At 38.2% G+C, this 23,725-nt stretch overlaps 1 protein-coding gene across 10 annotated transcripts; it reads right to left on the reverse strand.

The window, feature by feature from the left end:
• Positions 1 to 3,478: 3,478 nt before the first annotated feature.
• LOC308396523 (uncharacterized protein) lies at positions 3,479 to 21,063 on the reverse strand. 10 transcript variants are annotated; one of them, XR_013971581.1, is made up of 9 exons: positions 21,031 to 21,063; positions 19,879 to 19,905; positions 17,615 to 17,645; positions 15,204 to 16,073; positions 14,327 to 14,406; positions 7,438 to 14,207; positions 6,167 to 6,459; positions 5,849 to 5,985; positions 3,479 to 5,762 (listed from the first exon to the last, which is right to left on the reverse strand). XR_013971581.1 is itself a non-coding variant. In XM_080881890.1 (6 exons), exons 4-5 carry the CDS (start codon positions 14,959 to 14,961, stop codon positions 7,760 to 7,762), a joined length of 7,110 nt encoding a protein of 2,369 aa, XP_080738016.1. In that variant the 5' UTR covers positions 14,962 to 16,073; positions 17,615 to 17,645; positions 19,879 to 19,905; positions 21,031 to 21,063; the 3' UTR covers positions 7,441 to 7,456; positions 7,729 to 7,759. The 10 variants fall into 10 exon arrangements, 3 of the variants coding, with proteins under 3 accessions (XP_080738016.1, XP_080738018.1, XP_080738017.1); XR_013971582.1 differs by having other exon boundaries at positions 7,438 to 14,406; XR_013971583.1 differs by having other exon boundaries at positions 14,327 to 16,073.
• Between the last annotated feature and the right edge of the window lie 2,662 nt (positions 21,064 to 23,725).

The following is a 23,725-nucleotide window of genomic DNA, read 5'->3' on the forward strand; positions in this document are numbered from 1 at the left end:
GACATGGATGACTTGTTGACTTAGAAGCCACGAATTCCCCAATATGCAAATTTGAATACCTGGAGCCCACATACATGATTGGCTGGCTGGGAAGCTGTGCAGGCCCTGATTTGTGGATTTGAATTCCTCAGCCCTCAGATATGATTGGCTGGCTTAGAAGCCATGAAGTCCCCAATATGCAAATTTGAATGCCTCAGGACACATATATGATTGGCTGGGAAACCGTGCAGGACCTGATTTGAAAATTTGAATGTCTAAGTCCTCACAGAGGATTGGCTGCCTGGGGACCAGGCAGAAATATATAGACATACTATGATTAAGCATAAATACTACATTTAGTAGAAATACTATGTTTTAGCACAAATCCTATAAAAAGCAGAAATACTATAATTTAGCAGAAATACTATATTAAGCACAAATCCTATAAAAAGCAGAAATAGTATGATTAAGCATAAATACTACATTTAGTAGAAATACTATGTTTTAGCACAAATCCTATAAAAAGCAGAAATACTATAATTTAGCAGAAATACCATATTAAGCACAAATCATATAAAAAGCAGAAATACTATATTAAGCACAAATTCTATAAAAAGCAGAAATACTATATTAAGCACAAATACTATTAAAAGCAGAAATACTATATTAAGCACAAATCTTATGAAATAGCAGAAACAGTATGATTTAGCACAATAGTAATAAGTTAAACAGAAAAATTGGAAAAGCAAAATGGACAGCTGAAAAAATGCTGAACATGCTGAGGGTCCCTCAAATATACTTGTTAAATGAAAAAATCAGCATAAAAATGCACAGGGAGAGAGAAGTAAGTTTCTAGGTCAGCCTGGGAGCTGCTGAATTTGAATCCACCAATCAGAGAGCCTGTGTACTTTTTCCCGCCAAAACAGGTGCATCTTTTTACACACGCAGCAGAGAGAGGCACAGGATTATTGCAGCCTATTTCTCATAGTGAGGACTCCCCTCAAACAAATGACCATAATTTCCTAACCGTAGGGGCTAGAGCGGTCATTCTTACACCGTTTTGTTCAGAAGAGATGGGGGAATCTTCCAGTGTTAACTATTTATCATTAAAATGTGAATTTTTAGAGATATACGACATGGATGACTTGTTGACTTAGAAGCCACGAATTCCCCCAATATGCAAATTTGAATGCCTGAGGCCACATATATGATTGGCTGCCTGGGAAGCCGTGCAGGCCCTGATTTGTGGATTTGAATTCCTCAGCCCTCAGATATGATTGGCTGGCTTAGAAGCCATGAAGGCCCCAATATGCAAATTTGAATGCCTCAGGACACATATATGATTGGCTGGGAAACCGTGCAGGCCCTGATTTGAAAATTTGAATGTCTAAGTCCTCACAGAGGATTGGCTGCCTGGGGACCTGGCAGAAATATATAGAAATACTATGATTAAGCATAAATACTACATTTAGTAGAAATACTATGTTTTAGCACAAATACTATAAAAAGCAGAAATACTATATTAAGCACAAATCCTATAAAAAGCAGAAATACTATATTAAGCACAAATTCTATAAAAAGCAGAAATACTATATTAAGCACAAATTCTATAAAAAGCAGAAATACTATATTAAGCACAAATACTATTAAAAGCAGAAATACTATATTAAGCACAAATCTTATAAAATAGCAGAAACAGTATGATTTAGCACAATAGTAATAAGTTAAACAGAAAAATTGGAAAAGCAAAATGGACAGCTGAAAAAATGCTGAACATGCTGAGGGTCCCTCAAATATACTTGTTAAATGAAAAAATCAGCAAAAAAATGCACAGGGAGAGAGAAGTAAGTTTCTAGGTCAGCCTGGGAGCTGCTGAATTTGAATCCACCAATCAGAGAGCCTGTGTACTTTTTCCCGCCAAAACATGTGCCTCTTTTTACACACGCAGCACAGAGAGGCACAGGATTATTGCAGCCTATTTCTCATAGTGAGGACTCCCCTCAAACAAATGACCATAATTTCCAAACCGTAGGGGCTAGAGCGGTCATTCTTACACCGTTTTGTTCAGAAGAGATGGGGGAATCTTCCAGTGTTTACAATTTATCATTAAAATATGAATTATTAAAGATATTTGACTTCTAATGCACCATAACTGAGTAGAGCGAAGCAAAAACTGCCTTGACTTGCCCTCAAACAACGCTTTGTAACTCGAAATCTATTTGGAGTATCGATATCATTCTTTCACCGTAAGAGACAGCAGGCTTTGGTGAACAATCATGGAAATTTTCAGGTCTCTGTGGAAATCCAACAAAAAGTTATGACGAGAGAAAAAAGTGGTTCATTTCCACAGTTTGAAATCTGAAGAAATCTGAGCGAAGGACGAATTTCCTACCCTCAAACAAGTCCAACTCGTTTCAGAACGGTAATAGGTGAGAAAGAAATTCTTGAATTGTGAGCGTCAGGGGTGTCTGAAGATATTCGGGGACAAGCCTCATGTCTTAACTTTGCTTCGTTAAGGAGATATGACGATTCGAATATGCCTCTCATTACAGAAATCCAGCGGTGATTTTGAACAAGCTCTCCATTCACTTTATATGGAGAGTTTTCTGACATTGTGTTGGTCTGAGGAGATTTGCGAAAATTCTATAAATCCCACAACAATGATAGTGACATTTCCTGAAAGCCAGCAAAAATACCTACGTTTTGATGTATAATTTGTGGAAGTTGAGTGAAAATTGAGCAAGTAGCAGGAAGTTGTTCGGACATGAAGTGAAAATTGCAAAACCTTCAGTGGCACACTGGAAGCCAAGAGCATAGCAACCATAACAACACATGTATTTTGTGAAAAATCACAATTTTGCAACTCAAAACTTTAAGAGGCATAAAAGTAAAACAGTAAAACATTTGAAAAAGCTGAATCATACCTGAATAGCCCAATAATTTGTGAACATTTTAAAATTTGAATGGTTGTTCTAGGTGAAAGTATGAGGAAGTAGTTAAGTTTCAAAAACAAGCAAAATTTAGCAGAATTGCAGAAGTTTCCCATTCATTTCAATGGGACAAATTAAAGGAAAAAAGCTTAATATTTTAAAAAGTATAATAGCAAAAAATAGCAAAAGTCATAGCAGGAATTAGCAAAAATAGCAGAATAGTTTAAAATTTGAACGGTGAAAATCGGCTGAAAATTGTGGAAGTAGTTTAACGGCGAAAAGTGTACGGAAGCAACTAGAATAATAACTAGAAAAATTTGCATTTCCTGCGAAAATGCAGTGTGGATGCTTAAAGCTGAAGCTGTATGCAAAAAGTAGCTGAAAAAGCTGAAAAGTTGCAGAAATTGTAAAAACTTTGCAGAAGCAAAGGAACTTTGCTAAAATGGAATAACTTAGCAGAACTGCAATCACTTAGAGGAAACTGTAAAGCTGAAGCTGTCTGCTGAAAATAGTTGAAAATAGCTGAAGAAGCTGAAGAAATCAAAGTCAGCGTTTAAAAAGTTGTTGAAATTTTAATAACTTTGCAGAAGAACATCAAGTTAGCAAAAATGTAATAACTTAGCAGAAATGCAATAACTTAGAAGAAACATAACAATTCAGCAGAAATGTTGTAGTTTACCAGAAGCTACAACTTAGCAGAAATGTAATAATTTATTAAAAAATTAATAACTTGGCAGAAATATTACAACTTACCAGAACTGCTATAATTTTGCAGAAATGTAATTATTAGGAAAAAAATGTATACAGATAACAGCTGAAAACGATGACGTAACCTCAAAGTTACTTGTTTAACTGTGAAAAATGACCAGAAACATTAGAAAAGAAAGAAAACCAATTCAATTCAATTTATATAGCAACAAATCACAACAAAAGTCGCCTTAAGGCGCTTCATAGATACAGAGAAAAACCCAACAATCATATGACATATGACCCCCTATGAGCAAGCACTTTGGCGACAGTGGGAAGGAAAAACTCCCTTTTAACAGGAAGAAACCTCCAGCAGAACCAGGCTCAGGGAGGGGCGGCCATCTGCTGCGACCGGTTGGGGTGAGAGAAGGAAGACAGGAATACCAGCCAGCAGATAAACTGATGTGAAACAAAACCAAGGTAAAATTGCAGAATTTACACAGTTGGTGAAAGGTAAAAATGGCAACAAAAAAACCCCAAACAAACAAACAAAAAAAACAAACAAACAACATTTAGTTAATAAGTGCACAAGATGATTCGATGATAAATATGGTGAATAATAATCACTGCCCTGCGTTAGAGAGTGACTTATGATGATGTATTAATTGGCTTAACTTTACCTCTAACAGCTTTTCACATAGTGCTGTGACCAGGGTGAAATCCATCATAAAGTAACTGTAAACAGTAGAACCATTAGCATGAATGTTATGGTTCTACTCTGATCAAAACTCAAGTCAGCTGTGTGACCTGATATAAAATGATAAAGAGGAACACATATAAATGACCTTTATGAACTTTTCAAAATGACTTTATATGTCTGACCCATTATCTATATATATTAGAGCAGATGTGGAAAACCACTGTTAGACCTACTCTATACTAACACAAACACAGTCAAAAATTCATTGCTAGTGTGACATGTGGTCCTTTTTGCCTTTGACCAATGATATGCTGGTTACTTGGACCAGTTTAGTATTTGCTGTCACAGAGGAATGTTAACCATAAATCCAAAAGACAAAACTGAAAAAACATGTTAATTGCAAACATGTTTTTGCTTAGTAAAAGGATTGAAATTACATGGAAACTGTCACCTTAAAGCCTCATTGTAAATATCATCACAAACAGATGTTTTCCACACGGTTAACAAAGCTCCACCACATCCAATCACTGCATATAAATCTAAAAGAAAACAACAACAAATAAAATGTAATTAACACAAGTGAAGTCTAAGGAGCTTGGAAAGAAAAGCGTCTGGACTTCTTTGAGTTCCTTGAAGACGTTTCACCTCTCATCCGAGAAGCTTCTTCAGTTCTAAGGGTCAATGGTGGAGAGTCCCAGATTTAAACCCAGTGGGAGTTTCCCCCCAAAGAGGGACAAAGAACCCCCTGATGATCCTCTACCTAATAACATGAGCCAAGGTGTGAAAGTGGGTGTGGGTCCCAATCAGCCAGGGTTTCGGGTGAGCTCATTGTGAAACCTGGCCCCACCCTATCATGTGATTTCCTGAGGTCAGGAAATCACCCACGCCCACTCCCAGGATGTGAGTGGACGTTACGGTGTCTGGAGAGGGAACTCAAAACTGGATTATAGATGGCAGACAGTTGGTGTCGTAAACCACCGCCTCTGTTCAAAGATGGTCGCTCACAGTGGACGTAAATGGCTTCTTTCACTCCTCCATCTGTCCAAAATGTGAACATTGGCATCCTCAAAGAGTGACCTTTGTCCTTTAGATGCAGATGAACTGCTGAGTCTTGTCCTGTGGAGGTGGCTCTTCTATGTTGTGCCATGCGCTGGTGAAGTGGCTGTTTGGTCTCTCCGATGTAGAAGTCTGGGCATTCCTCGCTGCACTGTACAGCGTACACCACATTGTTAAGTTTGTGTTTAGGAGTTTTGTCTTTCGGGTGAACCAGTTTCTGTCTGAGTGTGTTACTGGGTCTGAAGTACACTGGGATGTCATATTTGGAGAAAACTCTCCTGAGTTTTTCTGATACACCGGCTACATAGGGGATGACAATGTTGTTGTGTCTGTCTTTCTTATCCTCCCTCGCTGGTGTCTGATGTTCTTTTCTGTGAAGCTGGAATGCAGGCACACTGGACGAGCTTGTTCTAAAAAATACAGAAAAAGGAACATTTTATTTGTGTTAAGGCCTAAAAACTACAAATAAGTTATACAATGAACAATATTGAAATACCTTATAGGTGCTGTGGGCCACATAACCAGAATCCAGAGCAATCTCACACTCGCATGATGGTGAGGAAAGACATGAGCTCTGCAATGAGGTTTGAATGTCTCAGTTGGGACACTGAAGAACTCAGAAGACAGCAATACCTGCACAGAGAGACAGAGTAGAAAAAGCATAGATTTGTAATCCATAATGTCAATTAAAACTCAAAAAGTGTCAACAAGTATAATCATTTGAGTGTGGAATTATTTATGCAATAAACAAGATTTTAATTAATTAATTGAATTAAAAACACTGACATTTTTTATCAAAGATAAAGAATCATACCTCTCTCTGCTCTGAGGATCACTGAGCATCTCTGACAGGAAATACAGTTTCCTCAGTATGAGTCATCATTGATGGTCTCAGAGGTTGTAGTGTGGCAGCATGATGATGGTCTCCAGATCAGGCAGGAGGTCAGGTGATGGGTGTGTCATCTTCTCCATTGAAGACACACTGGTATGGCAGTTCATAACACAGCAGTCTCCTTGTGGCATGTAGTTATCTGTGCAGTCCAGCACTGATGGATCAGGTTTGGCTCAGCAGTTCATGAAGATGGTGTTAAGATGTTGTTGTTTCAGCTGAGGATGGTGAAGTTTGAAGGTTTTGCCACAAAGGAGACTGTGCCCTATCTGAAAAAATATATCTAACAAAACACGTGCTTATAACACCACCCACCCAGCTCAGCCCCCAAGTGTCTATGTAATGCTGGTATGGGGTGTCAGTTACTAAGTTTAATTAGTGCATCAGAAAGCGGGGGCTACACCTAAAGCCCACACTTTCTGATATCTTTGTTTATTTGCAGCTTTTTCCAGCTGCTCAGAGAATTCTGACTTGGCCTTTATCCACCCAAACCCAAACCCACCCGGATAAAGGCCAAGTCAAACTCACACACCATACCAGCATTACATAGACACTTGGGGGCTGAGCTGGGTGGGTGGTGTTAAACTGTAGTCGGGAACTTTCAGAAAACTATCCATTTACTTCTACATCAGTTTTTATACACATTCTGTAAGCTGTACTAATGTTTTTCTCTACATAATGTATCATTATAGACATCTCTGGTAGCCTAAAGATAGTTTAAAACTTTTGACATTTTTTACCTGTAAAACATGATAAGCAAAAACTCATTCATCACAAAAACTTTTGATTCTACAAAATCTACTATAATCAAGAAAATATAATTGTCTGTATTTATTCATGTGACCCATAATAAATACCTGCATTTATGTGGGATTTATTTATTTACTATTTCATATTTTAAAGCCCTTGGAGGGGAAGATCTCGTTTGTTGAGCTACATACGTCATAGTAAAAAGATTTAGTCATTTAAAACATGATGTTGGTTTATCAAATGTTGCAGCACATTTCAGATCAGAGGTGCATGATAGCAGATGTTCTCTGCTCTTCATGAAGTTCAGCAATGATTTGGTGAAATGATTAATAACATTGCAATAAGAAAGGGTCTTCTGACAGACAGAGTAGGGAAGACCCTTTTTTCAATGAAAAATCTTTGTAAACTCTGTAACAAACATGATCTGTAATTGTTTCAAAACTCACCAGACGACTTCATGATTGGCTCGAGGACAGGACACAAAAGACAGGGTTGTGGTAACTGTAATATGATCTCAGAACACCTGAATACAGACATTTCTGTGGCTGAGAAATAAAAATGAGGTCAAGCAGGGTGTTCTTGTCTGTAGTGGCAGAAGTGATCAGCTGTGAATACCCTCTCGACTGAAACTGCTCCAGAATCTGTTTTCTTCCACTCTGCAACTGGTTTTCATTAAAATCTCCACACACAATGATTGGGTGACAGTCCATGATTTCAAGTGAATCTAAAAGACTTACCAGGTTTTGCATGAATGGTGTCAAACTGTAGTCAGGGGGTCTGTACACAACAGCAATGAGCGCAGGGAATGGAGCCTGAACCTTCAACACTAAAAACTCAAGATCAGTGACATTATGCAGATACTGTTTTACCTGAACCTGAAAATGATTCCTCAAATACACAACAACTCCCCCACCACTTCTGCTGGCCATGTGAGGAAAGTTTGTGTAGGACACATGTCTGTTGCGTTTAAACATGGTGTAGCCGTCCAAATGAAGACTGTCTGCAACAAAGGAGCCTTGAAGGTGAGACTCAGTGAGACACAAAACATCTGCTAAACACATTTCATGATGACTCTTGATGTCACTGATGTGAGATGGCAAACCCTCCGTATTGTGATGGATCAGTGTAAGAGTGTCAAGTCTGCTGGCTGTTTCTCTGACCTGAAGAAGAGGCATCATTTCCTCAACACTGGCTTGTCTCATGGTTTGGAGCGCTGCAGTTACCTCGGGATTGGAGTAAATCTTTTTCTCATCCAAGTCCTGCAAATAGAGTCCACTGAGAGATGTCACCCTGCTGAGAGCAACGTAAGCCATACCTGGTTCAAAAATGTTCTTCATTGAAACTACAGCTGTCTGTGTTGTAAGACCCTGAGTTTTGTGAATTGTGCAAGCGAATGCTAGCTTTACAGGAAACTGTCTGCGTACCGCTCCTTTAAACTTCAGACTCTCCTCTGCTCTCTCAATGTAAACAAGATCATCAGATGCTGCATTAGCACTGCGGTTGTGTCTCATAGGCTGCCGGTTGTCCATCCTGAGCCCCAGTTTAATTATGTGTCCATCATTTTCAGATCTCACCACCTTTATCAGTATACCAAAAGCACCGTTGACTAAACCGTTTAGTGTGTCCAAGTTTCTGGTCAGCATGACTCGAGCTCCTTCAGCAACATTCAGAGTGTCAGGTAAATCATTTCGCCCACCTGTAAATGGTTTGTCTCTTCGTTCCATTCTGCCTGTACATTTATCCTTCTGGAAATCGTCTGCATTGATGATTATGATGTTTGAATGAAGCTTCTTCAGGGTATCTGTGTTGTGGGATTCCACATTCTTGTTGGTGGCATAAATGTGTAAGACCTCAGTTGGACATTCTTCTGGTGCAGTCACAGCCTGTGACAGCAAATCTCTGTCGCACTGAGAAAGCTCATCTGTCTTTTCTTTGACTCTAATCCTGTTCAGCATCTCTGCAAAGGCCACATCATCTTTCTGACGCATGATCTCGGTTAGAGTGATCATCTGAAAATGCTCCTGCCATAGGTCAATCTGTTCTGGATCGTAAACACAGAGAGGTTTAGACTGTCGCACTGGTGGCAGCTGGTAAAAATCTCCAACAGCTAAAACTGACATTCCACCAAAAGGTCTCTGAGTGCCTTTGATTTGTTTCAGTCTTGCATCCACATAGGCAAAAAGGGGTTTTGAAACCATTGAAATCTCATCAATAACAATAATTTCAGCATTCATCAGCTCAGATCTGACTTCATCCAGTTGGTTACCAAGTCCTTGAATGGGTGGTTTCAGACTCCTGGGTAGTTTCAGTAGAGAATGTAACGTAGAGCCACTGATAGAAAAAGCTGCTGTACCGGTAAATGAAGTCAGTAAAACAGTTGGATTTGATATGTCAGCTTCTTCTGCATTAGCAGGCAGTCTGCTCAGGATCTTTGATGCTTCAGAATGAATACACTTAATCAGATGTGACTTTCCAGTTCCTGCACCACCGTTGATATAGAAGAAAAATGGATCTGGGTTCAAACCACAAACTCGCTGAATACACCAGTCTCTTATGGCATAGAACACGCAGGCCTGCTTCTGGTTCAGATTCTGATACATTACACGTACCACGGCTGGATCTACTGCAGGTTGTTCTCTGACGGCTCTGATCTTTGTTACAGCATCAGACTGACGACTGTAGTCGGGAACATTCTCCTGTTCGTTCTCATCATCAGAATGTCTCTCAGGAAGATTCTCATCACATTGCAGCCTCACAACTTCAGATTCAGGAGCAAGATTACACCATTCATCAATCACAACATCCCTATTTTGTTCAAACTCTTCCAGTGCACTCTCAATATCCTCAGAGTTCTTCTCATACTTGTCTTTATTTCTTTTCACAACCCTTTTCACAGACTCACTGTGGTCTGAACATGGAAGTCGTACAAAACCTGAGTTGTAGAAGGACTGATAGGTTTGGAACCCTTGTGGTTTCAGTTCCTGCTCTGATCTGTGTGGAAGGTAAAGTCTCAACAGTCGACCATAATATTGCTCAGGATCTTTTTCCTGTGAACAGTGGTAATACCTGATTATAGCTGGTTTATCATTCTTTCGCCTTTGTACAAATCCAAGCTGGTTTAGAAGAGGAAGCACATCTTTTCCTTCATTTGGACCACTCACCAACCTGCACAAGGCAGCAAAATCAGCCAGTGACATTTCCTCATATTCTGGGGTCTCAGGTCTGCATTTGTATTTATCACTCAAACTTGTCATCCAAATATTACAACTGTCATGTGTTGTGCTTTCCAGGAAGCTCATGGGCCGACTCATTTTTACTGGGTTATCATCTGTTGGTACAAATACAACACTGCGGGAACATTTTTTCATTTTTAGGCCACAGACTCGAGTCACACACTCCTGTGCGCTGATTTCTCTCTTTTTTGAGTAAGCCTGCATCACAGCTCTCATTTCATCACATTCATTGACGGTGTTCTTATCAGAGTTGTCAATAACTGTCTTCAGGTATTCAGAGAGGCCAGATTCTTTCTTTGTTATATATTTACAGAGGTATTCTATACATGAATAGGCATTCAAAATGAATGAGACATCTAAATTAGAGTTCCAGGCTTCAAGCAGGTCTGGGTTGTAATTGTTGATCCAACACTCATTTGGGTCACGTTTCAGAATCAGAGCTGTTTTCTTGTTTATGTCCTGGAGGCATTGTTCATACTCATCCATTGTTAAGTTGCATCGTGACAAAATCTGCTCTATGGTGAGGGAAGCAGCTTCAGGTTCCTTCAGCAGGTTCAACAAAGGTCTGAGTTTGGCTTTTGCAGCTTCAGTGTCTGAATCCTCATCCTGTCTCACAATCATTGTTCTTGTGGCTGGTGGTTTGGGAAACCCAAATCTACAACCAGAGTTCACACTCTTAAAGCATGTCTTTGTGTGGTTTTTGCTGTGCTTTTGTAGCTCAGTGACTTTTTTGTGCAGTTCAGGTTGTTTTTCTGGATCAGGGAGTTGAGCTGAGATGTATCTGTCCACAAAGTCACAGACAGTTTGGTCATCATCCACATCTGCTTCTACCTTTTCTCGAATCCACAGCAACATGTGTATATGTGGACTACCTCTGTGCTGGAACTCAACTCTGTAAAAGTAATCAATGATCTCACCAAGGGGCTGTGCAGGAGAAAAAAGCAAATCTCTGAACAAAGCCTCAACACGTTTATCAAACATTCGCATGGTGGTTACTGGATTTGATCTTAGAATTTCACACTTTTCTGACCAGTCCAGGGCTTCAAAATCAACCTCTTCACCTTGCTGTCTCTTTATTGCTTGAATCACTTCAGGCCATCTCATCTCAGCAGCAGAGAAAGTGACAAAGAACTGAGGTGTTCCTATTTGGCGAACCATGCTGAATAGATCTCTGGTAGTTTTCTGCCAGTAAGCTGGAGTTCCTCTGAGTGGCTGCATAAATCTGATTGCATCTTTATTTCTTACCAGCTTCTCTACTTCTGTCTTACTTTGTAACATTCCTGATGTGATTTTGCGTCCATCTTTCGTCATAGTTTTACCTTTCCTTAGCTGTATTGTCATGCTGGAATTAGCCAAGTGTATTTCAGTGACAAACTGTGAGAAAAACAGGTAATTTGTGTCTTTAGCAAATCTTGCATCAATGTTGAAAAGCCTTGACTTGAAGTATGCACTCGGTGTGAGCTTGAGACGTCTCATTTCATCCAGTGTATTCTGACCAGTAGGAAACTGCACAGGAAATGCCATGGCTTCCAAATGAGGAGTTCTGAAGAAGCTAACAGGATTGTTTCTTTCTGCAGGAGCCACACAATATGTGTTATCAGTGAAACAGAGAATCTCTTCTGAAATGTCAACAGGCTGCAGACAACTTTCTAGAGCAAAACCTCCATTGTTCAAATCACTTTCTGGTTCATCTGGATTTTGTTCCTCTGGTTGTTCATCACAAGATTGCATATTAATATCTTGGTCACTTTGAGACTCACTTTCACACAAAAGGGCATCTTTTTCATAGTTGTCAATTTCCATTAAATCTGCTTCATTATAATCATCACTTGCCATGCTGGCTTCATCACTGCTGTCATCATCAGGTAACGTTGGATCACAAAGCAATGCATCATCTCTGATAACAATATCTGTGTACTGTGGATGAATTTGTTTCAGTTTACGCAGAGCTTGAATGAGTTTAGACCAGGTGACAGTCTGGAACAGCTGATGGCCTTTGTAGCACAGTCGTCTTTTCAATTTCACCCTCATGATCTGTGATTGGCTTCTGATCCTCGGTAAAGAGTCAACTGTTTGTTGGACTTCAGATGGTACACACACCACATTACCACGTATGAGTCTCTGTCTCCCCTTTGGAAGAGGAATAATCTTAGCAAATGGTATGCATTTGGCAATCAGATGTCTCTCCAGAATGTTGAGATCACAAAGTTCAGCTGGAATATCCTGCAGTTCTAAACCATTAACAGCAGCAAGCCTGGGCATGCATCCACTTTTGAGGGAACTGTGACACGTGTGACAGATATACTCTTTTTTTCTCTCAACAGGAAAGCTGCAGTGATCATGACATGCTTCATCACACACATGAACATATTTACCAGTTAGACACTGATGAGCTACAGTCTGGTGTTTTGAGTAATTTTGTCTTTTGCAGATTTTCACCTGATTAGGAAAAGAAGCTTTTAGACAAACAGTACAAACATAAGATGGTGCTGACTTAATGTTTGATCTGAAACGAGATATGGCCTCATTCATTAAAGTGTTCTCTGGATGACTCTGTAAAGTCTCAGCTGGTCGATGCATCTGGCGATATTTCCGTTTTATATTCATTGCACATCTGATATTATGCATCTGTCTGAAAGAAAAACCGTTCCAATATTTTACTCTCATTCGTTCTCTCATATTGTCCTTGTGTTGTTGCTGAAATTGTTTCTCTTCTCCATACCGCTTTGTCATGTAAAATCGTTTTTTCTTTTTAAATTCTTCGCTTTCTTTATATAGGTTATATACATATGACCTCATGTAAGCTTTATGTTTTTCTCTGAATCCAGCACAAGTTCTGTATATTCTTCTTATACGCTCCTTCTGCTTATCTCTGAATATGGGAGACTCTCTATATGTTCTTGTTACACGTTCCTTCTGCTTATCTCTGAACATGGAAGACTCTCTATATTTTCTTGTTATACGTTCCTTCTGCTTATCTCTGAATAGGGGATTGTCTTTATATGTCCTTATGACACGTTCTCTTTTTCTATCTCTAATTTCAGCACTTTCTCTATACATCTTTCTCAAATGTTCTTTCTTTTTCTCCTTATAGGTAGCATTTAATTTATACAGTTCATTTCTGTACAGAATCCTTTTCTGTCTGTGATCAGGATCATCAGACTTCCGAGCTGAGTTTTTTTTCTTTGCCTTGAAGCTTTCATCAAACCTGTACATCTGCCTTTCTTTCGTCTTCTGATTTTCCTTTCTCTGTGGTAGCTTTTGTTGGGTCAATAATCTTCTCCTCATTTTTTGCCTTTCATGTTTACTATATTTCAGCAGTTTATCTGAGAGTTCCTCTGTTATCTTAGTTGAACTGGAGGCACTGTTTGAATCATTCTGAGGAATAGAATCTGGTGTTACCTGAGTTTCTCTCACAGAGGATGCAGAGGTTTCCTTTTCAAAATAATCAGAAGGATGATGGTTTTTTCTGGGAGCAGCTGTCTCATTTGAAGAATCAACTCTGGATGACATTACTTCACTGGTTAAATCTTTGGTCACAGGTTTCCGTGTCTGCTCAGTGTATATTTCAGAGTTTAATTCATGAACACGTTCATTTAAAGCTGGTGCTGGTGCACTTGTAGCTGTTTGTCTGTATTCGGTGGTTTGATTAGCATCTCTTTGGTCAGCAGCGTTTTCACTGTGAAACTCGATGGGCTGTAGCTCATAAGTGCAGCTTGGTGCGATGCTGAACATTCTGTACAAACGTTTGATCCTGTCAATCATGTCATTAAGACGTGTGAATTTCAACATAACTGCAGTTCCACCACTTACACTTAGCGACAATGGCATACCAGTAGACTTACGTGGGTGAGGGTCAAAATATGCATATTCACCTGAAGTCAGCCTGCTAACAGCGATGACTGTTCCTCCCATGACTAGCAAAGCGTAGCGAATGTCTGAAGCCAAACACTGTAATCCCTGTTCAAGGCTCGGAAAGTGATCTGTACCATCAAATGTGCCGTAATGAGCAAACTGAGACATGTCGACTTGATACTCGTGTCTGCGGCTGGTGACCACTGAGGGAAGTTCATCGCAGGCTAGAAACACGCTGTTCACAAACCTCAGTCTGGCATCTGAATAGACGGCATGGCCTTTGTCCAACACACGGTTTAGATCTGCTCTGGTAATAAATTCATCCTCCTGTAAGAATGACAGGAAAACCAAACTGTTAGCCATGCATTGCTGATTCCGGTACTTTCCATACCTAGGAGAAGCCTGGCTTCGGGAAGCACAGACGCTACTCACTCGTGGACTTTCACTGTTTGTAACCTGTACATGAGACTGTCCTGGAGCTTGTCCATCATGCTGTGTTTGTGCAGTTAGCTGGGGTTCAGTCTGGATTACCTGCATAACTTCAGGCTCTGGGACAGACACTGAGGGAACACTTCTTTTTACCACATCTGCATAAGACACTGTGGCTGTCTCTCCATCATGCTGTGTTTGTACAGTTAGCTGGGGTTCAGTCTGGATTACCTGCATAACTTCAGGCTCTGGGACAGACACTGAGGGAACACTTCTCTTTACCACATCTGCATAAGACACTGTGGCTGTCTGAACACTGCTCTGCACTTCTGTGCTGGGAAAAGCTGAAACACACACCTTTACCTGCTCACTGCTCTGAGAAACATTCACCTGTTCTTTCTGCTTTTGCCATCTAAGCTTCTGGGACTGCGACCTTTGACTTTTTCTTGGCATTTTGCTGAAGTACAATCTGGAACTTATATGTGGTTATACACAAATATAAACAAAACTGAACCTTGAAACAGAAAAACTTATAACTCCTCAAGTTACTGTTAAATCTGAGAAATGTACTATTATACTATAAAATGTTTTTATGAATATATGAATAGATGTTAAAAAGCTGATTTGTACTCCAAACTCAAAAAATAAAGGAAATTCAAAGTTCTCTGGAAACAATTTGGTGCGTTTTATTGTACCTCTTTTAGAAACGGGGTTTCTTCAGCTGGATGTTCTGCAGCAGTCAGGAAACAGGAAGTCTGGGTCCTCAGGCACTTCTCGATGACAATACTAACTGAATACTTACACCGAGTGACAAAATGGGTTTGTCCTTAAATAATAGTACTATAAACTTGCAGTCAAATGTTATAGCCAATGAAACAGACTAACAGACTGGATCTAATTTATTATTTATCTGAATGTATGTATTACAAAATAACCAGATTATCTTATTACAAATAAACTTATAAAAAGGTGATATTTTATACAATTGATCAAAGTAAGCCAAACTAGCAGTCCAAACTAAAGTGTAATGCAAAATTAAAATGACAAATGTAGGGCTGTGTAAGTAGTTTCTACTATAAGTTCCACTGTACTGTAATTCTACTACTGTATATTCAACTTGTAATTTCCAGCAAAATGACTGAATGTGAGAGAGCTTAATGACAGGAAAGAAAGAGCAGTGAGAGCAGAGATCTCTCAGAATTCTGTAACAGATAGATCAAGTTCTGGTAACTTGGATTTCTGAAAATTGGATTCTGAAAGGATTCTCAAAACTTGGATTCTCAAATTAGATAGAGCAGTAGAGATAGAGGGATACAAGATGGAATGGCTTTCAAATTAGATAGAGCGGTAGAGATAGAGGGATACAAGATAGAATGGCTTTCAAATTAGATAGAGCAGTAGAGATAGAGGGATACAAGATAGAATGGCTTTCAAATTAGATAGAGCGGTAGAGATAGAGGGATACAAGATAGAATGGCTTTCAAATTAGATAGAGTTGGGAGAGTGATAGGATAGACAGAATTGCTTATAATGATAGAGAGAGAGGATCTTCTGCAGCAGGTCACCTGTAAGACACAAAAGGCATGGAATTAGTCATATTTCCAACATGCTTGGATTTACCATATTCTTCAGACTATATGGCACACCTAAAACCCTGTCATTTTCTCAAAAACATACAATGTGCCTAGTGTATCGATTCTGGTTATGCTTACTGACCTAGAACGGGATTTCTGTGGTACACAGCGCTCAAAATTCTGTCAAATATTTTAGTAATACTTTGGTAAGCTACAAAGCTGCGCTGCTTGATGTATTGTCAGAGCATTATGGCTACCATAGTCAGGACCCTCGTAGAGTAATTTGTACGGTGCTTCAACATAACATTATGGTGTGTGTACAAGGACCTGGCACGTGCTAAGAGACATGCTTATGAAGCAGATTTCAACCTGATCAACCCATGAAGAGTTTGATGGATTTGTAGATGAGGAATGAACTGAAAAAGTGAGTGTATTGGTCTGTATTTTATGTGTTACAACTGAACAGTGTTGAGAGTTGTTGTGAATGACTTGAATAAAGTTTGACTTATCTGACTGTTTGTTTGGCTTAATCTGCCTTAAAAACAGAATTGTTTATTGACGTTATGCCTTATAATTTCAAAAATACAGTACATGTAGGGCTTTAAATACTAAAGACTTCTACAGTAAATTATTGGAGTGAACAGAATGACAATGTTTAACAAATGATGGTGGAACTGTTATAAGGACATTTTTACGTTCTATTAAAACAATAAACTAAGTCTATAAACTCAAACCAAGACGTGCTGCTACAGTAACTTACTGTAAATATTATATGGTCCAAATAAACCCGCACACTGAGGTTACAGCAGAGTTTCAGGCCTCCTGCTTTAAATACTTTATATCCATTAAACTCAAAATTATTTATTGACTGGCCAAAAAGAACACAAACCTTCTCACATTTGCCTAAAAACATCTTGATGATCAGCAAGAGCTGTGAAATGATTTCAAAACATTATTTTGGACCTTAATTAAGACAATTGAAATTCAAACAGCAGTCGCTTTCTAAAATATCGGATTTGTGCCGTTCACACTGTCATACCATGATACCATCACTGATACCAACATGACAAAAAAATCTGATTTGATGCGCTTTCGCCTGCAGTGTGAACTGCACTCAGGCCAGTCACTCAGGAAAAATACTTCTAGCGTTTTGACTTCATGCTAATTCATAAGTGGAATGAGAGAGACAATAAAAATCGATAGCTGTGGTGCTCTTAAGTGTTTAAGGTACCACCTATACTCACACTTAAATCCACAAACATAAGGAGAAATCAAACAACTGCATAAAGATGTCTCTGACATTTAACTATGTTTGGACTTGATAAGCCATCAAAAATTAAAATCAGACATTAATGGGCTATTAAACTTCATTGACATTTTCTGGGGCAGTCAGTGGTCCTGTGTGGGGGCTTTGCTGCTACAGATTCTAAATCCTGACTATTTGTCTTTGCCCATGAGTGAATGGCAAGATAACACAAATAGCCAAACTACTGTAAGTAAATTACTAAACATTACCATTACTGTCTACTTACCAGCAAAGGCAAAGCCAAAGAGCTGTTCACTCTGTGTAACAAAAGACAAAGAACAAAAATACAGGCTCAGACAACTCCAATCAGCATTAGACAGCAACAACTCTCCTCTGTTTTCTTTTTCCGCACCCTAATAAAGATGATCATCTTCATAAAAGGTAATATGTAGTTTTATCCATTTGCAATAAGCCACACAAGTTTCTGAGTCATGTAATGCTCCAAAATTTAGGTTCAGTTACATAAGAGAGTAGAGATCGTAACCAATGATTTGCTTCACCTACTACTACACACTTTATCAAATGGTGATGTCACAATTTAAAAGTAGGCAACAATCACAAATGATAGCTTGTATGGAATGTTTGTAGGCTTTGACATTTGAGGTGGCCTGCATTCAAATTCTATTAACACAATAAAAAAAAAAACACACTATAAACTTACACCAAGACGTGCTGCTACAGTAACTTACTGTAAATATTATATGGTCCAACAAAACCAACACACTGAGGTTAGAGCAGACAGTTTCAAGCCACTCTGTATGTATTTTGGCAAAATGAGAAATTTGGAGACAGCTAGTTTCTACACAGCAGTTTCTACATATTTCAGTCACATTTGGGGCATGTTTGATACACAGCAATAAGCACTACACTAAATCTATGATAAACTTATCATAGCTGATATTAAGGCCTAATTAGCAAAATTTAGTATGATGGTAATTTCTTTGTAGATCATTTCATGATAAAAAGAACAGAAGTGAGTGCTGTATCTGAGCTGTTGCATGTAAGATCTTTGCTGGACATTCCCACATTTCTTAAACAAACAAACATGACTTTCAGACAGTTCATCTTTTGTAAATTAAGCCAGGATTATTTTCAAAAAAAACAGCCTTGATAAAAATATCAGGCCACTATAAAATGTCTTATGTTTATGTTTTCATCCCACCTATACTTTGCAAGTCATTATGACAAATTACAAAAAGCAGTTTCTAGGCAGTGATTTAAGGGAAGAAGCTTTTGAAATCCACAATGCCCTACCACCAGTGGTCTCAAACTCTGGTCCTTAAGGCCTGGTGTCCAGAAACTTTTCTATGTGTCCCTGTTGCAACACACCTGAATAACATTAGTAGGTCATTAGCAAAACTCTACAGAACCTGACTGCATGCTGAGGTGGTAATTCAGCCATTTGATTCATGTTATAGCAGCTCATGAGTGAATGAACATGATGCAATGAAAGTACTTTTAGAAGTACATTTTTCCAAACACTTAATTGCTTAAATTTGAGTAGTCTTAGGGGATGCCACTTCAGCACACAATCAAATTCTATACTCTCACTAATGACCTACAAATGTTATTCAGGTGTTTTGTAACAGGGACACGTGGAAAAGCTTCAGGACACCGGCCCTTGAAGAGTGGAGTTTGAGACCCCTGCCCTATGTGAATATTTAATCGTCCCTAAACTGCCAGTCGTGAGCTGCTCTAATGTGAAACAAACACATATAGTTCTGTAAAAGTTTACAAATAGATTTCTAAGGATTTGGAGACCCCAGAAAACAAAAACCCTCCCAGATATTGTAGCTGAACAGGCAAAAACAAGTTGCCTAATAATATCTCGATGATAACCAACAGCTGTGCTGACGAACTGCACTAAACTGAATCATCTATAGTGAGAGAAAAACACCAGCATTAAAGTCAAACATGGTGCTGTTACTGTGATGTCCCAGAGTTCCTTTACTACTTCAGGACCATCAACTCATCAGGTCCTGGGCTTAAGTTTAATCACACTTAGGATCTGAAGCACACAAGCAAGTCCAATTGAATGAATGAAACAAAACACTTGGTATAAACTAATCAGTCTGGACTTTAATGAAATTAAGATACGTGGTATGACTTGAAAACCCTATATTAGGCCTTAATTACGACTTTTTTCTTTTCTTGCCTGCCCTGTTTGGATCTAATTAAGACAATTCTGAAATTGTAGTGGACCAAAATCAACCAGTGATGTAAACCAGTCATTACCAGTTACTGTAAATGCTTGATGGTAATTGTTGCTATCAGGGCATCCACAGCTGGGTATTAGAGACCAACATGTTTTTACATTAGACCAGGTTGTTCTGGTTCAAAAATGAAATCATCACTTTAAAACTGCTTTTTGTATTTATCCAGGTCATCCTTGTTAGATGATTTGAAACGTGAAAAAAGCATAAACAAAATAAATCTGCAAAGAAGAAAGACCTTTCTCAGCACTGTACCGCAGACAAAACCTTTACTTACCAGACTTGCGACAGTTAGATCAGTCTCCTAGAGAAAGGAAACAACACATCAGATCACTGTTTAATGACTTAGACTGTTAAACCTCTTCACACACAATCCAATTTACTGTGACATGAAATAACTAGTAAAATCCTCAATTTCTTCAAGCCTTTATGAACTCACTGTAGTCTGAAGAGGACAAACTTCAGTTACAGAGTCTCACATGGTGATAACATGTGTAATAAAGGCATGCATACTACAGAAGTGCAAAGAAGAGGCACCAATATTTGTTGGTACAGATTATGGCTTTTTAGCTCCATCATTTTCTATCACAAGTCAGTGCTTAATAAAGTGTGGAAAAACCACAACTGTTAGAATCAACGGAAAACCTCATCAGGTTTTAGTTCTGATCTGAATATGTAAATCCTAAAATACATGTAAATTTTGACATGTCATAGTAACAACAGCGGCACACCATTTTTGCAATTACAAAAATTATAATAAAGAGTCCTTCCATTGTACCTGTTGGCAGGAATCTTTTTGTATTTTGCAATATTTCCCTTTTGTATAAAATTTTCAAACACATTGTATCGAGCAAATTATTAAGAAACTAATTTAAACTTAGTGTACATAAATTACACACAGGCTTTAACATACACAACATTTCCTACTCACAACTCTGGTTCTCTTAGTCTTTTATTATTGCTTAAATGTTTAAATGCTTTTTTGTATTTATTCATATCATCCCTGTTAGATGATTTGAAACATGTGACAAAAAAGCATGAACAAAATAAATCTGCAAGGAAGAAAGACTTTTCCCAGCACTGTACCTCAGACAAAATGAACTCACTTTAGTCTAAAGAGGGCAAAATTTAATTGCAGAGTCTCAAATGGCCTTAACATGTGTAATAAAAACAATAATTACTACAGAAACGCTTTGATAAGCCTTTAAAATTAAAATTAGACATAAATGGCCTATTAAACTTCAGGGACATTTTTAGGGACACTCACAGGTCTAGTGGGGAGGCTTACTGCTTATAAAACCTAAATGTGTTTTTGCCCATGAGCAAATGGCAAGATATCACAAAAAGCCAAACTATTGTATGTAAATTGCTAAACATGTTACACAATCCCAATTTCATATTGCTTCAGTTACAATCACTGTTTACTTACCAGCAAAGGCAAAACCAAGCTTCTATTTCACTCTGTGTAACAAAAGACAAAGAGCAAAAATACAGGATCAGAAAACTCAAATTAGCATCAATACTGCATCACTCTCTGTTGTCAAAAAGATTCACTAAACTTCTTTGTTTACTACAGCTGGAATACAAACAACAACTCTCCTCTGTTTTCTTTGGTCTACCTCTCAGTTAAGATTGCAAAACACTCATACATGAAAAACTGCACGATATATTTTTAAGGCTTTAATATTTGAGGTGGTCTGCATTCAAATTCTACTTCCTAAAATATTATTAACTGCACATAGTATCATAGTAAATATACTGTATTTTTAAAATAAATATCTATGTACCATACTAATAATAATATACTGCCATATTTTATTTATGTGAAGGTGGGCTGTTGTTTGTTTCATTAATTTTCCACAAAGTGAGAATTTAAACTGTGCAGCAGATTTAGGTTGGCACAAACAAGCCTTTGTTAAACAGTTCTTAAAAATTAAAGTCTTCTGTTTAGGAGTTCTTATTATTCTTGGGCTATGTCCACACGTACACAGGTACTTTTGAAAATGGAGATTTTTCTATGCGTTTGCGGTCACTGAAAACGGAGATTTCTAAAAACGCTTGCCAGGATATCTTTTGAAAACTCCATTTTTGCATTTATGTGTGGACATGGAAACGGAGAAAACGCAGCGCCTTTTTTGACGTCACACTGTGCGCCACGTTATTGTTTCGGTGAAATGCATTTCTACAATACTGTTACTGTTAATTGTTCTCTCTGCAGTGTTTAAATGCTTACACACACAGTTACTGTCCCTCCACACATATGACTCGGTTCTGCTTCTATGCCCCATCTTTGTTTGCCATTTCCCACCGAGGTTTCTAAACTTCTGATTGGCCAACATTTCTACACGGTTAAGAATATAGCGCCACCTGCTGCTTTGGCATGTTCCTAGCAGTGTTCTCCTTCATTTCTGCATTTATGTGTGGACGGGATCGTTTTTTAAAACGGAAAATCTCCGTTTTCAAAAATACCCGTGTATGTGGGGACATAGCCTATGATTAATCCTCAGTTCCCCCCCCCCCCCCTCCTTTGTCTTAATTAACCCACAAGACCTGCACACACGTGACTCTTTTTCTCCCGTGTTCGGTCAGAGGCGGTAAAATGGCTCCTTTGATCTTGCCGACAACTGACACTGAATCTAAGATGGCGGTTCGTTAAAAACTTTACAGCATAAAGAATGAGGCTGTTTTAACCAACTGATTTGTGAAGAGAACTAACTGCACCTTATGTAACAGACTGACAAACACACCAAATGTAATTAATAAAACAACACGATAACCGTGGTTCACAGTCAAATTTTCATTTCACACTGGGCTCAAAGGAGCGCTAGGCATTAGCATCGGGTTGTTAGCTCATCAAACACTCCTTTTACATACAAAAATGACAAAGTTTCACTAGGAAAAAGCAACCACTGTGTTACTCTAATATGAGTTATACCTCGGTTGGCTTTATAAATCACTAAAAGAACTCGTTAAATTGCACAAACAGAGTATAAACATTTAGGAGAGAAGAAGAGAAGCAGAGCAGCGGCACTCACCCAGAGCGGACTCAACGAAGTGTGCGGAAAAGCGGATGTCCGGCAGTCAGGTAAAAGATGAGGCGTTCACAGTAGTAGGAAATTCCAGTATTACACACAATGGGCATTGTAAACATCAAAAATGTAGGTGATTTTAAATATTCTATACAATATTTATTTGCTAAAGAAAATACTCGCAGAACTTTAATTCTATAAGTTGAATAAATATTATTAGAAGGCTCTACTCCTGAACACCAACACCAAAGAGCTGAGTTCACCAGACCTGAAAAAAAAAACCCAACCAGTCCAGGACAGTCAGTCTGCAAAGATGTTTTAAAGACAAAAAAATAAAATAAAATAAAATAAATATATATATATATATATATATATATATATATATATATATATATATATATATATATATATATATTAGGGCTGAACGATTATGGAAAATAATCTAATTGCGATTTTTTGCCCCAATATTGCGATTGCGATGCGATATGCGATTATTTTTTAAGGTCTTTGTCTTCTGTATTATTAAACAAAGACAAGCAATACATCATATAGTATGGCCAATACTATATTACATTAATTTTAAACTGTTCTTTCCTGGAAGACAGACCTCTGTTATGATGACATGAGGTGATGCATGAATTGATGACTGACATTTTTATTTAACTTCTTCAATCACAACAGTATATTTGAACATACACAATAGTTTATTTTTAGCTTACAAACATCTGAGCATAAAGTGCTGACAAGGAACCCTGGTGTAAACATTAAAATGAAAATCAGTACAATGTGCAGATTGCAGAAATATACATAAAAAAAAATCAGTGGCTTTACCACACTCAGTTTTTCGACATCTGTGAACTACTAGACAGTCATTCAATTAAAAAATAATATTAAATAAATAAAACTAATAAATAAAAAATACACACATCTTACTGATCTCTGCAGTCAGTAACATTACACATAAAGTGCAAACATAATAGCAATTATATAAACACACACACAAACACGCCTTTAAAATTTAAAGGCGTGAAATTGGACGGTCTAGCCTTCTGATTAGCGTCACCGCTGTCTCGGTGGAGTTTAATAAACTCGGCC

The sequence above is a fragment of the Rhamphochromis sp. 'chilingali' genome (genome assembly GCF_963969265.1).
Source record: "Rhamphochromis sp. 'chilingali' genome assembly, chromosome: 5".
Lineage (NCBI taxonomy): Eukaryota > Metazoa > Chordata > Actinopteri > Cichliformes > Cichlidae > Rhamphochromis > Rhamphochromis sp. 'chilingali'.